The sequence below is a fragment of the Hirundo rustica genome, chromosome Z, assembly GCF_015227805.2.
Source record: "Hirundo rustica isolate bHirRus1 chromosome Z, bHirRus1.pri.v3, whole genome shotgun sequence".
NCBI classification, from domain to species: Eukaryota; Metazoa; Chordata; class Aves; order Passeriformes; family Hirundinidae; genus Hirundo; species Hirundo rustica.
The window spans coordinates 18,026,511-18,039,095 of NC_053488.1; the positions used below are offsets into that span (position 1 = coordinate 18,026,511).

Genomic DNA, 12,585 nt, shown 5'->3' on the forward strand with positions numbered 1-12,585 from the left:
TTATATTGCACTGAAACAAAGAAAAATGATTTTTCAAGCATGCTTGGAAACTAGAATAATGTCATAAAGGTCACTTCCAGACTGGAAGTTGAAGTTTTTAGCATCAGGAGCCTTTTTTGTTCTTTACCCCACCAACCAGTCTCTTTTCTAAATCTCAGGGGCTTCTATCTCAAAACTACAAATTTAGAAAAAAATATTTAGGATAAATATAACAATTCATGGCCACAAGGCTGCTAGTACAAGACATTATGCTCAGTCCTGATTTTTCAACTAGTGATACTTGAGCCATTACATGACTTAACACTTCACACAGACTGGCAATGTTCTTGAGAAAAAGTTCAGTGAACACAACACAGCTACAGACTTGCTTCAAGTTATTCCTTTTTGATAGTGACAAGCAGCAATGAAAAAGACTGCAAAATTGGGGTAATATCAGTGAAATTAAAGGTATTTTCAAGAGTTCCAGTTTACCTTGCTGAGCAGGAAAATGTCATCCTCACTTTCTCTCTGACACAGAAAAAGCTGCATCTGGGCCTGATTAGGCACTCAGCTACAATGCTTAGTAATTCCTGCTGATCCTTCAGAGGGACATCTGAAGTCATTATAGTATATCTGTACAGCTGTGTTAAAACAAACAGCTCACAAAGAATGTAATTTTCAAACATTTACAACTGATGCCTCAAGTTCCTTTCCTGTAGTTCTTGAAATCTTCAATCTGTCCTTCCTTTCCTTTCACTCCACTGGAATGGCTCTTGCCAAGGACTCTAACAAGCTTTTTCCTGAGAAATCTCAAGATCTCTTTTTATCCTCATACATTAAGATTTTTCTGCTGTGTTGATCACTTCTTATTTGACACTTTATTCACACTGGGCTTCTGTGACATGTCATCTCCTGATTCAGCATGTACTCCTTATCAACCCCAGTATCCTTTTTAGCAGCATCTGTTTTTCACCCATTCTTTTGCCTCTTACGTACTTAGCCCTCCTTTCTGGCTAAAATGTTAGGGTTAAAGAGAAAGGTCAAGCTTAAAATTTTTTTCAAGTGATAAATAATGCAAATGAATATTCAGTTTCAAGAGAAAATTAAGCATAAAAGAAGATATATTATTTTTACACAGAATGCATAGACTAACAGCAGAAATCATGTGTTTCTTGGGAAATTTATTGAAGTGAAAATCATAGAATCATAGAATGGTTTGGGTTGGAAGGGACCTTAAAGATCGTCCACTTCCAACTCCCCTGCCATGGACAGGAACACCTTCCACTAGATCAGGTTGCTCAGAGCCTCATCCAGCGTGGCTTTGAACTGTTCCAGGGATGGCGTATTCATAACTTCTCTGGGCATCGTGTCTCACTTCTGAGTAAAGAATTTCTTTGTAACATCTCATCTAAATATCTCCTCTTTTAGTTTAAAACCATTTCCCTTTATCCAGTCACTACCTACCCATGTAAAGAAGTGACTCTCCCTCATATACAATTTCAAAAGCATTAAATCTGTTAACTGATTGAGAACGATATGGCCAGGATGGATCAGGAACAGACAAATCAATCCAGTCTTCATACTCCAAGTTACAAAAACCGATTAACCAGAAAAGGGCATTTCTTAATCTTTCCAGTATAAAATTACTTAATAACTATCACTGGATAAAATTAAGTAACTATAGTTTCCTCACACGTTTTGTGAAGAAGGAGAGTGAAAACTTTATGTTCATAGACATCACAGGACCAAACGCCTTGTCAAACAAAAGATATATCAAGTGGATAGTTTCATACCATATTTTAAGAAAAAATTTACTACAAGAAATGTGGGAAACCAGTAGTAGAAGAATATAGTAGAAGAATAAAAACTATTTTTAAAAATGAAACATACTGGATGTATATTTTTTAGGTCTTAACTCAGTGTATGATTTTAAAAATGCATCAGAATATCACCTTTCCTAAATCTACAGTGTAACTTCTGCTATAGCTAAAGCAGCTGCCCAGTATACAAACCAGCCCTGCATGATAACTTGGATCAATTACTTGCAATCTGCATATTTTATTAAATATAAGTCTGTAAGTACATCTGTAAAATACGTTTTATAAACTGGTTAAATATCCGTGCTCTGTAAAGTTAGATGAAGGATATAATTCTTATAATAGCATATATTAATATATGATATATATTAAAATAACACAGCTTTATGTGGCTGTTAATATAGTCATGAATTTCTGAAAACTAAGAAACTACGACACATAATCAAGTTTCTGCATTTCACTGTCTTAGATATTATTAGTATTAGTATTGTTGTTATTATTATGTTATTGTTATTAATAATGTTATTATTGTTTGGGAGTCTTTTTAACGTTCTCTGCACAGACTATATCTGAAATTGAAGCTTTTAAAGCAAGGATAATGGCAGCTTCACCAGGATGAGATTTATCAGCTACAAAGCCACCAAGGCAGTGTGCTGCTGGCTGCAGTCCAATTCCCCCGCATACATATCACCGTCTGGTGTGTAAGTTAATAGCAGTCTGGACTTGCATCCTGCCCGCTTCTCAGCCAGCTCTCCTCTTCCCCTGCAGCCACATCTTTAACAAGGAACTGTAATGAGATCTTGCCACCTGACACAGTAAGCCTCCTCTAACACAGCTTTGTTTTAAAACTTTCATGTCTACTACATTGCATGTGTTGGGGATGAAACTTAATATATAATCAATGAAGTTACTAAGCCAAAAATATGCTGATATGTCTATCTACCTGATGGAATGTGTGATGGTATTTACTTTTGAGAATGGATTCCTCAAATAAAACCAGATACCTATACATTCGGAGTATATTTCCTCTCTAGCAATCATGAACTCTCAAACAATTAAAAATCAGTATTTAGCATATTCATCACAACAAATGCTACAGAATTAGGCTTTCAAATATCCCATCTTGGGTACCAGGAGTGATACTGAATAATGCATTGGTTTGATGTATAACACCAAATGACATACTTAACAATTACAAGTGTGCCATACTTACTAATTACCCGGTCAAAGCCAGGCTGGGTCACTGATGTTATCAAGCCTCTTTGGAACTGCTATTTAGTTACCTTTGTGAACATGTGGGTCAAGTCAGAAAACAAATGTCACCACCTGAAACAAGCTGTGATTCATAAAATATTTCAAATTTCTAGAAAGAGGTGGTGATTGGTTCACTACAGAACTGAACACTAATTAAAAAATGTAGTCAGTAAAGTACTAATGAATGTACAGTCTTGGAGATAGAACACTGTGCTGCAAAATAGAAAAGCAATTCATTATGGGCAGACTGTTCCATGAAGACTGTTTTAACTTTCAAAATGTTTTCCTTATGCATTTTGAAAACACAGCTTGACACTATTTTGTGGAAAAAAGCTCCATCAATGATAATAAAATGTGACAATTCTAGTAATTTTTAAAGAGGTAGTCTCGGTTCATTATGAAATGAAATGCATTTATGTAGTAATATAGTAAAATAGTATTTTTAATACTATTGTGAATGTATTTAATTGTTTGAGATGTATTTATTTTTAGGAAAAAATCTCCTTGGGTAGAAAGCATTCAAAAAGAATATTGTACAATTTTCATTTTAATAAACACACAAATACCATACTCACACGTATAATTTAAATGGATTAAAGTACCATCTGTGGGATCACCAAGGTTTTACCACAAAAATCTTCGTAAGGCACTTTAACTTAGTAACACCTAAAAATTTGTTCCTTTATGTTGAATTTTTGGTAGGATATTTTATCAGTGCATTTTTTAATATTGTTAAAGATTAAATTATAAATTAAATATAAAAGTTAAATTTATAATAATAAAGTTAATTCAGGCAGTTACTTGGGTCCTTATGCAGGAAAAATTCAGATAAAAACTTAAGACAGTCAAGAAATCACCCACGAAAATATTTTGAAGGTTTAATCTAAGAATCAGTCAGAACTAGAGGGCATATTGGAAAATCATCCCAATGTATCAATGGGACATTACCCTCTTATAAGGTATACTGCAGTTTAAGGCACTGATTTGGAGAGGATTCTAAGCTCAAATCAGCTTTGAGAGCTTTCAAACAACTTCTAGCACTGGCAGGTACATTTTAAAAGTGGAAATATGAAATTACTACAATTTAACCTCCTGGAAACTCGTATCTTTATAAAACAGCATATTCTTGGTGTACATATTTGTGGCAGCAATCCAAAAATGGCCAATTATAACATAAAAAACATCTATTTTAACTAAACTCCTACTGGCCTCCAGAAATATTACTTAATTCTTTCCTTACTTAGCATATGCCGGAGCCACCCAATATGGATTCTCCTCCGCTTCCTTCGCGTGACGTAAAATGGCCTCTCGAGGGTTGCTGTCGTCTGTCTTGTCCAGGGCAATATTCTTGACTATGTATGAAGACAGGGTGACCCCGTGAGTCCCAACACGGCCACCACGACCTGTGGCAAGAAGAGAAAAATATTTAAGAAATATGCAGAGCCAGCAATGGTGACCTGATACAAAAAGGTCATTATATAATGTCATAGGAAGGGGCTGCATTCAGGCGGGCGTTTTACTGAGCATGTAACTCAAAGAAAGCCATCGTAATCGCTAATTTTTTGCAGGCAAGCACTCCAATGAGACATCAATGTCTTAAAGTGCTGGACATTGTCCATACATCCATGGAGTAGAGTCACTCCCCAAAAAATGCAAATCCAAATGAGTGTAGAACCAAAGCATGATAGCCCCTTTGGCATACAACAGTCCAAAATTATTATGCCTAGGTTACCTGCTCCTGCTACTGGAGGTTCAGGTTTGTGAGACTTCATGGGGTCCAACCTATCCTTCTCCAGTTGTTTCCTTGTGCTTCGCTGTCGAGGTTCGCGGAACATCGGAAGCGCATGGGCTGAAGGGTCACAGTTTGGAGAAAATTAAATGTTAGAAATTTCATTTTCTTTTTAATATGTTACATACAAAGAGTTGGATTCTTTCTTGCAATGGAAAAGGTGGCAGGAGCAGCCTCCCAGTAATCCCCTATACAAACAGTGATTTACTGCATTGTGGATTCAAGGGTTTCTTTCTGCTGAATTTTTCAAAGATGGAAACAACCAGATATCAGGGTTATTTAAGGCAGAAGCCTCTCATCTGAAATACTGTTTGCACAGTTTATGCATGTTTCATTCATACCTCTATCATTCAGTTCTCAACATTAGCATTGTGACCAGTTACTGTTTTCTGAACCTCCCATGTTTCTTCAGCTTTCTTATATTCTAAGAGCATGGCAAGATGCTTGATACATTCTTGGATATGACAAAAAGTGGAAGAGAAACCCCTTAATGATTCCAAATGTAATTTTATGCACATGTAGTCACAATCATGTTCTTTCTTAAATAAAAAGATTAATCACCATTGGAAAAATATCATAACTGTGACAGTCTGGCTAAATTGTCAGGATTTAGAACTTCTATTTCTCCATAGAAGTGCTATCTTCGGTCACTGTAATGGCTTTGATCCACTTAAACAAGACAGTCATTTGTCAGCAACAGAGAAACACCATAGTAATGGACAAGGCTTTCTAGGAGTGAAGTTTAGATCTCACATGCAGGTGTGCTCATTGCTGCTGTTTCCCAGTATCTGGGAAATTTTGTAGTAGTCAAATGATCAAATAAAGGCAAAAAATAACTAAACAAATCTTAAATTTAGGAACACCATCTCTATACTGAACACAAAAACCAACAGGGAGCATTCAGGCTCCTATCAGCTTGAGTTTTCAGCTTATTTCTGTAAGCCTGTTCAATTTATTAGACTGAATGAAGTCACAGCCAGGTGACACGCAGCAGAACTTTGGGAACAAATGTTTTATTTTTGCAGATTTCATTAAGTATGAAATGCCAGGGACAATTTTCTGGCAAGCACTAAACCTGATCAGTTTCCACAGAGCATCTCAAGTGACTAATGCACAGATCCATTTGTGGAGTCAAGGCTGTCTAAGAAAAAACCATGCTGTGTATTCCTGTGTTTTAGAAGTGACACTTAATCCCTTAAAACAACATTCCTGAATTTTAAGTAGCCATTACAGGCAATTCTGATATTAAAGATCAACAAGAATTCGGATAGGGAGAAAAAAAAAAAAAAGAAGAAAGAAAGAAAAGAAAAAACAAAAAAAGGGGAAAAAGAAAAGAAAAAAGGAGTCACTTCACTTTGCAAAACCACTTCAGGGATTTTCAGGTCTTCCCAGTTCTATTCATAAACTTAAAGGACAGACATCTAACCTCTGAAAAGTTTCCAAAATATGCAAAAAATGTAAAAATTTGTTAAGCAAATCCTTACAACATTTTTCTGCATTTATGTATATGGAAGCATCTTCACTTAGTTTCAAAATTATGTGGAAGAAACAGCTGATCAGCTAAAACTCAGAGATAAAATCCCCAAAGTTTTCATAACTGGGACCTATATCTTTCAATAACATTTATAAACGTCATTGAACACACAAGTTCCACTCAATTTTAAGCAGAATTTTCTTCAAGAAAGCACAGAAGTTCTTTAGAGTACAAACATTTATGACAGTCAACACAAAGTGTTACAGTGAAGGATGTTGTAAGGATGGATTAAGAGCACCCCAATGAAGATAAATATCCATGATCTTTGAAAGCTGCTACTTAAGTTCACCCCAAAAACTGGAGCTGGATATCTGCAGCAGTAAGGTAGGAGACAGCTGTGGCTGGAAAGTTCCCAAGATGAGAACACAGAACCAAAGTGTCTTGATGAGAACGGCCGAGGGGTCTATGGTCTGACCCAGAAAGCCCCAATCTTCCCAGACAGAGGTCTGGTAAGAGACAAGCTTCTGGGGGTCTGGGACAGTCCTTGAGCTGCTGGGTAGCCTCAGCAAGGCGCAGCCAGTGGCTGCAAGGGATCAGCTCTTAGCAGGACTTCAACTCTGCCTTGCAAGGTTCTCCCAGGCTGACTCAAAGACAGCGAGACAGAAGCGCCGTGTAGCAGTTCCACAGGGTAGCCTTTGTTGTCCAGCACCCTGCGAACGGGGCCAGGGACAGCAGCTCCCTCCCAGACAGGGTTAACTCAGGGGTATTTATGGGGGAAAGCAGAGGTGGTACCAAAGGGAAAAAACCAATGGGTTAGAAAGAATCTACATGGGTGTATCAAAGCATTGTGGGTACTCACAACGCCCATAGAGAACAGCCTTATCTAAGGGGCATCTCTCCCGGGGAGGGTTGAGATGAGCTTATGACATTCCATTCAAGGGACATCCCTCCAAGGCAGAGGCCTGGCAGGCTCATCCACTTCCTCACCTTGATATGGGCCTAGTCACCAAGACTGCCCAAACTTTCTCATCCAAAACCTCTTTTTGTTAATTATGTTCCAAACAACTTGTTTGTTTTACAGAGAAATAGTTTTAGCATGTGTAAAAAAGACTCCTAGAATTCAGAACTGAACACCCTGGAACTGGAAGATGATAAAGAGAAGCAGGATACCACAACCATGTGACTGTTCTCATTTCACATGAGGTAACACTACAACACTACACAGGGTAATGCTAATGGGGACAGTCAAGATCTCTCAGTTAATCCCCTCATTCCATTGTAAAATTTCTTGTTGGGAAAAGGCAGATCACTATACATTTTATAGTAGCAATGGTAACTACTTCTTATGCGTCAGTGTTCCTTACTACAAACATAAGCACTTAAAAACCCCTGAGTCTAGGGATAGTTAAGCTATTTAAAACCCTGTATAACTTGAGTAAGTTATAAATTTTGAACAATCATTTTTTACTTGTATAAGACCTATCTCTCATCTCTGATTTTGTCACTGGTACTACAAGGTGGCAAAACTCTTCCCAAACCCATCTACATTCCACAATTAAGTAATGGAAAACTGAGTATTTTTTAAAAGCTACAAAATTTTTGAGGCTTTCAGAAGCACCACAATCAAGAAAACAGCCATTATTAACAACTTTAGAGAGCATACAGATTAGATATATCTTTCTGGTTGTGCAATGCTATAAAAAATCTGTATGAAGCACCAATATATGACATCAGTGAGCAATGTTTAATGAAAGACTGCTTTTTAGAGGAGAAAAAATAAAGCTAAACAAACTGCAAATAATTTCAAACCTAAGAACAAGCTAAGGATGCTGCTATAACAATATGTTTAAATTTCTTACGTGTTATGATATAATCCTGTGTGAGAGTCTCTGCTTGTCTCTCTTTTCGTTTTGTTTTGACCACGCATAATTTTGCTCCCCTAGGAGGAAACAGAGCAGTTCAGTTAGTCTATTTATATCAAACAGAAACCAGTTTTTATTCAAGACAGTCTCAACAAAATTATACAGCACTCTAAATATTCATGAATGTGTGTATCTTTTCCTGTTCACACTCATGTGAAGGAGGGTAGAGAGATTACAGTGTTTCTGTTATAGAGCAGTTTATATGACGTGCAGAAATAAGGGTGGAAGATTCATTTCACACTTCATTTGTCCACAGTACTTTAGCATGCACATTGGAAGTGCTGCTCTCCAAACTTGGGCACTCATTTGCTCCTGATATAACTCTTCCAAAGCAGCAGAGTTGGCAGTTATCTAACCAGAGGTGCCTGTAATACTGAGGAGGGTAAGACTGCATAAGCCTGGCTGCAGCTTGATTGATTTAAACCACTGGTATTTTCCTCCTCATGGTAAATACCAGGAAACAAACCAGGCACAAAACTGCACTAGGTGTCTGTGGTTCAAACAATGATGACCAGCATTCTTGTTCTCCAAACTGCCAAACCCAGAAAAATAAAACTTATTTCTGATAATCTTGTAAATCAAAGTTTATCTTCATATCCAAATGCCCAGGTGACAGTAAGTATCCAAAAAACATGAACTGTAACAGTTTGGTTTAGGATGCCAGCAAAACAAAAATGGTGCATACATGGGAAGAACACCTTAGTTATTCCACTCAGTAGCAATGAATTGTACATTTCCTCCCAGCTGACAGGAAGGAAGCATGCCCTAGTTCTCCAGCCAATCCAGATGGCAAAAGAAAATTAATCACAAAACAGGTATTTATAGGTTACTTAGACCCTCTTAATCTTAGGTTGGCAAGACGCACACAGTTTGATAAATCAGTACCACCTCTCCCTTAGATGTACAGGCAAAATCCTCATGTGATAAATGAGGGTGGTGAATAAGACTCTAAGAATGGTGGGGATATGCATCCTTGCTTTGCACCTTGTCAAATTTGGTCTCCCAGTATTACTTTACTAGCACTGAAGTTTGATGCTTCTAAACAAGATTTTTATTTCAAGAAGAAAATATGCATAAAAAAACATGACTAAATACAATAAATACCCGTTCAGTAACACTTTCTCAGGAACCTCCAAGAGACAGGATGGTTGTTTTTACTGCAGATTTCATGCAATTAAAAAATGAAAGCATTTGTAAATTCAGGTAGAACAGCCAGCATACTGCAAAAGGAAAAGCCCTTTTGGAAAGGAAAAGAGGAAAAAGTGCCACTCTTCTAAGCAAATATTTGGGGTTATTTTTTTCTCTTTCAACTGCTGCTGAATAAGTAGAACTCTGCAAAACAGATGTTACTAAACTAGTTTTCCTCATTTCTTAGTATAATCATTTAATCACAGAATCAGACTAAATTTGAGAAAACAATCATAACAAAAAATGATTACATACCTCTGACTTTTGATAGGATCATAGTACACTTTTGCTAAACCGTTTCCAGTACCAACCATGATCTGGTTCAGCTTGGGATGCCAAAGGCAACGCACAACACTCTGAAATAGAGTGAGATATGACAGTTAGTTGTACACTTATCTGTATCTTAGATTTAATATTCACATTGTCAGAGAGTGCATCACACTGCAGCAGGACCAAACTTAAGCACATGAATGAGCATGTGAATATGTGAATTAATAACTCCAGAGTAGAATACAATGTAAAAGGAGTGACAACACCAGGATGCAGACAGGGAAGGTAGTAAAAACTGGTGACATTGTGATAACCAGTGGTTTCTACAGACTATCTGCTGCCAGGATCTTTATGGGCACAATGAAAATGAAAAGTTAAAGAGGGATTTGAACGAGAACAATTAAGTGATTCAGATATGATACAGCAATTCAGGTCCTCATGACCTGAATTTTTGTGCCCTTATTTTTAATTCTTAATTCCTCCACTTCATTCATCACCTTATCTGTTTCTTTTTTTTCCCCTTCTTGTCAGTTACTGTTGACCTTTCACTTGCTGACTGCAGAAATGGAAGAGATGCTGATTTTCACTCTTGCTTCTTTCTTCCCCACAACACTAAGAACTTGGTATTTGAAGCCAATGTCTCACAGTGCTGTCACCCTTCTGATCAGCAGTGAAATTCATTTTCAGACAGAAGAATATTGTTCTACATGTGACTTTGAATCTCCATGTGAGCACTGTTCTCAGTCTGATTCAGCAGGACAACACAGAAACTCTAAGACTCAAACTTCTGACTCCAGAAAGCCAAAGTGGGCACAATCTGCCACAAAGGACAATACATCAAAAACATAAAAGAAAATGTCTATTTTTGACAGGCAGTAATGCCTTTAATGGATGTTGTCCAAGGCTGACATTGGTTTGAGCCACTTATGTAACAAATGTATCCAGAGCTAGCAAGATGCATTATCTTGTTAGTATTTCATGGAACAATACCCCCTTTTTTAGCCTTCCCTTTCTTCTTCCTCCACGTCCTATTGCATGTTCCATACTATTTCTGGTTTTGTCCAGCCTCCATTTTTTTGATGCTAGGAGGCACATCACATTAAAAATATTCAAGAAATTCTGAAGCCCATTCAGCCATCATGAATCAGGACTTCATTTTACCACAAGATGATGCACGACACGACAATCTCCTGAGCTGTTTTTTTCTGCTTTGTATTCTCTTTTGAGAAGAAAAACTGAGTGAGATGAAGTTTCGTTAATCAAACTGCCATTCTTCACAAGGTTTCCCAGCAAAGCATCCTCCTTCTACATACATACAACATGCAACATCACACTTTCCCATTTACTTTCAGGTACAAATAAACCTGGTTTACTTATTACAAGACAAGCACAGAACAACATTTTTAGAGGTAAATCTGAAGTACCCAATACCAAGTTGCTAATAAATTGTTGGATTTAAGTAAGAGTTTTACATACTGTTATGTAATGCTCAAAATGCTAAAGTAATTCTAAACCACCAAAGCTAGTAACAAGTATTGAAGGTCAAAGGTGGGTGGCCTTTTCTTTTATTAATATTTATTGCATGTGGTTAGCCAGCCTTTTAAAACTCTGTAGTTAATGTGGTTCTCCACTTTCTTCTGTCAAGTAAATGTATTTTATAGCATGGTAGTGGATACCAGCCAACAAAAACAAGCCTGAGACAATGTGGCTCAGTACTGATGGGGTTTGCTGAGTTTCTAACTTGTCAAACACGCACAACACACTGAAAACCACCATGGCACGTGCTACAGAGCAGGCAAAAGAAACTGCCATTAAATGTAGCCCTATAAATCTTCTGAAACCGTAAAATGTTCCCAGAATTTTGTTTGTTAAAAAATAATCAAACTCAAGTTCTGGACAGGCAAGTCATTTTATCAATCCACTGGCATATAAACCTACTTTATAAGAAATAATTAAAACTACTTCTGTGGTTTTCAGATTATTTTAGAAACTGACCATACTTCAAAAATACCAAAATACCGAATCCCTGAACTATATTCTAAAAAATTTTCCCAATAATTTAATCCTAAAGAAGTCAAAATTCTAATTAACTGTACAATGAACAGATCATTGTAGGCTAGGTCTTAACACTGGAAGGGAAGGGTAAGGAGAATCTTCATCACACAAAAATAATTAACACTTAAAGAGCATTTATTCTTTGATGCCTCTAACTTCTCAACTGCTTCCACCTAGAATAACGCAGGTAGACATCTTTATCACTGGAAATGCTAAACATCAAATTCCATCTCAAATAAGGTCCTACCTCCCAGCTCTCCAGGCAAGTAAGTATGTTAACTGCAAACAAAGAAGTGTTTTCCTGCCTTTGCCTACGTGTGCATGTAGGTAGGTACCTGCCAACTGATACTGAATTTCACACAACTCTAGAATGGTTCTGGTTGGAAGAGAGCTCTGGAGATGACTAATTCGACCATCCTGCTCCAAGCATGCTCAGATACTACAGACAGCTCAGGATATTACCCTGTTTGTTTTTTAATATTTCCCAGGATGGAAATTCAACAGGCTCTTCCAGCAACCTGTTTCAATGTACAACCAGATCCAGCATAAAAAACCTGCAAAACCCAACCACAAACTCCAAATAATTTTATTTTATTTCATTTAAAACAAGAAAACCTATGGAAATTCTGGAAAAAAAAAAATCCAGGTCATAGCTTAGCAAATGGAAAATGTCTTGTAACATATAAGAATGATAAAATGCAGAATGTATCATCATATAAACATCTTCAACATTTGAAAAAAATATTTCTGTGATGGCTGAATGTTTTGGATACTATTGGAGCATGAAGTCCTGGAAGCCTGTCATAAAAATCCTGAAAGTAATTTTTCCATAGACCA

At 37.0% G+C, this 12,585-nt stretch overlaps 1 protein-coding gene across 1 annotated transcript in view; it reads right to left on the bottom strand.

Moving 5' to 3' along the window:
• Positions 1-12,585, bottom strand: part of WDR70 (WD repeat domain 70) — a 125,878-nt gene that overhangs the window by 4,837 nt on the left and 108,456 nt on the right. Inside the window, exons 11-14 of the mRNA XM_040089950.1 lie at positions 9,679-9,779; positions 8,173-8,252; positions 4,783-4,899; positions 4,291-4,453 (exon numbers count right to left, since the gene is read on the bottom strand). Coding sequence (XP_039945884.1) covers positions 4,291-4,453; positions 4,783-4,899; positions 8,173-8,252; positions 9,679-9,779 — 461 coding nt within the window. The remainder of the gene's footprint in view (positions 1-4,290; positions 4,454-4,782; positions 4,900-8,172; positions 8,253-9,678; positions 9,780-12,585) is intronic.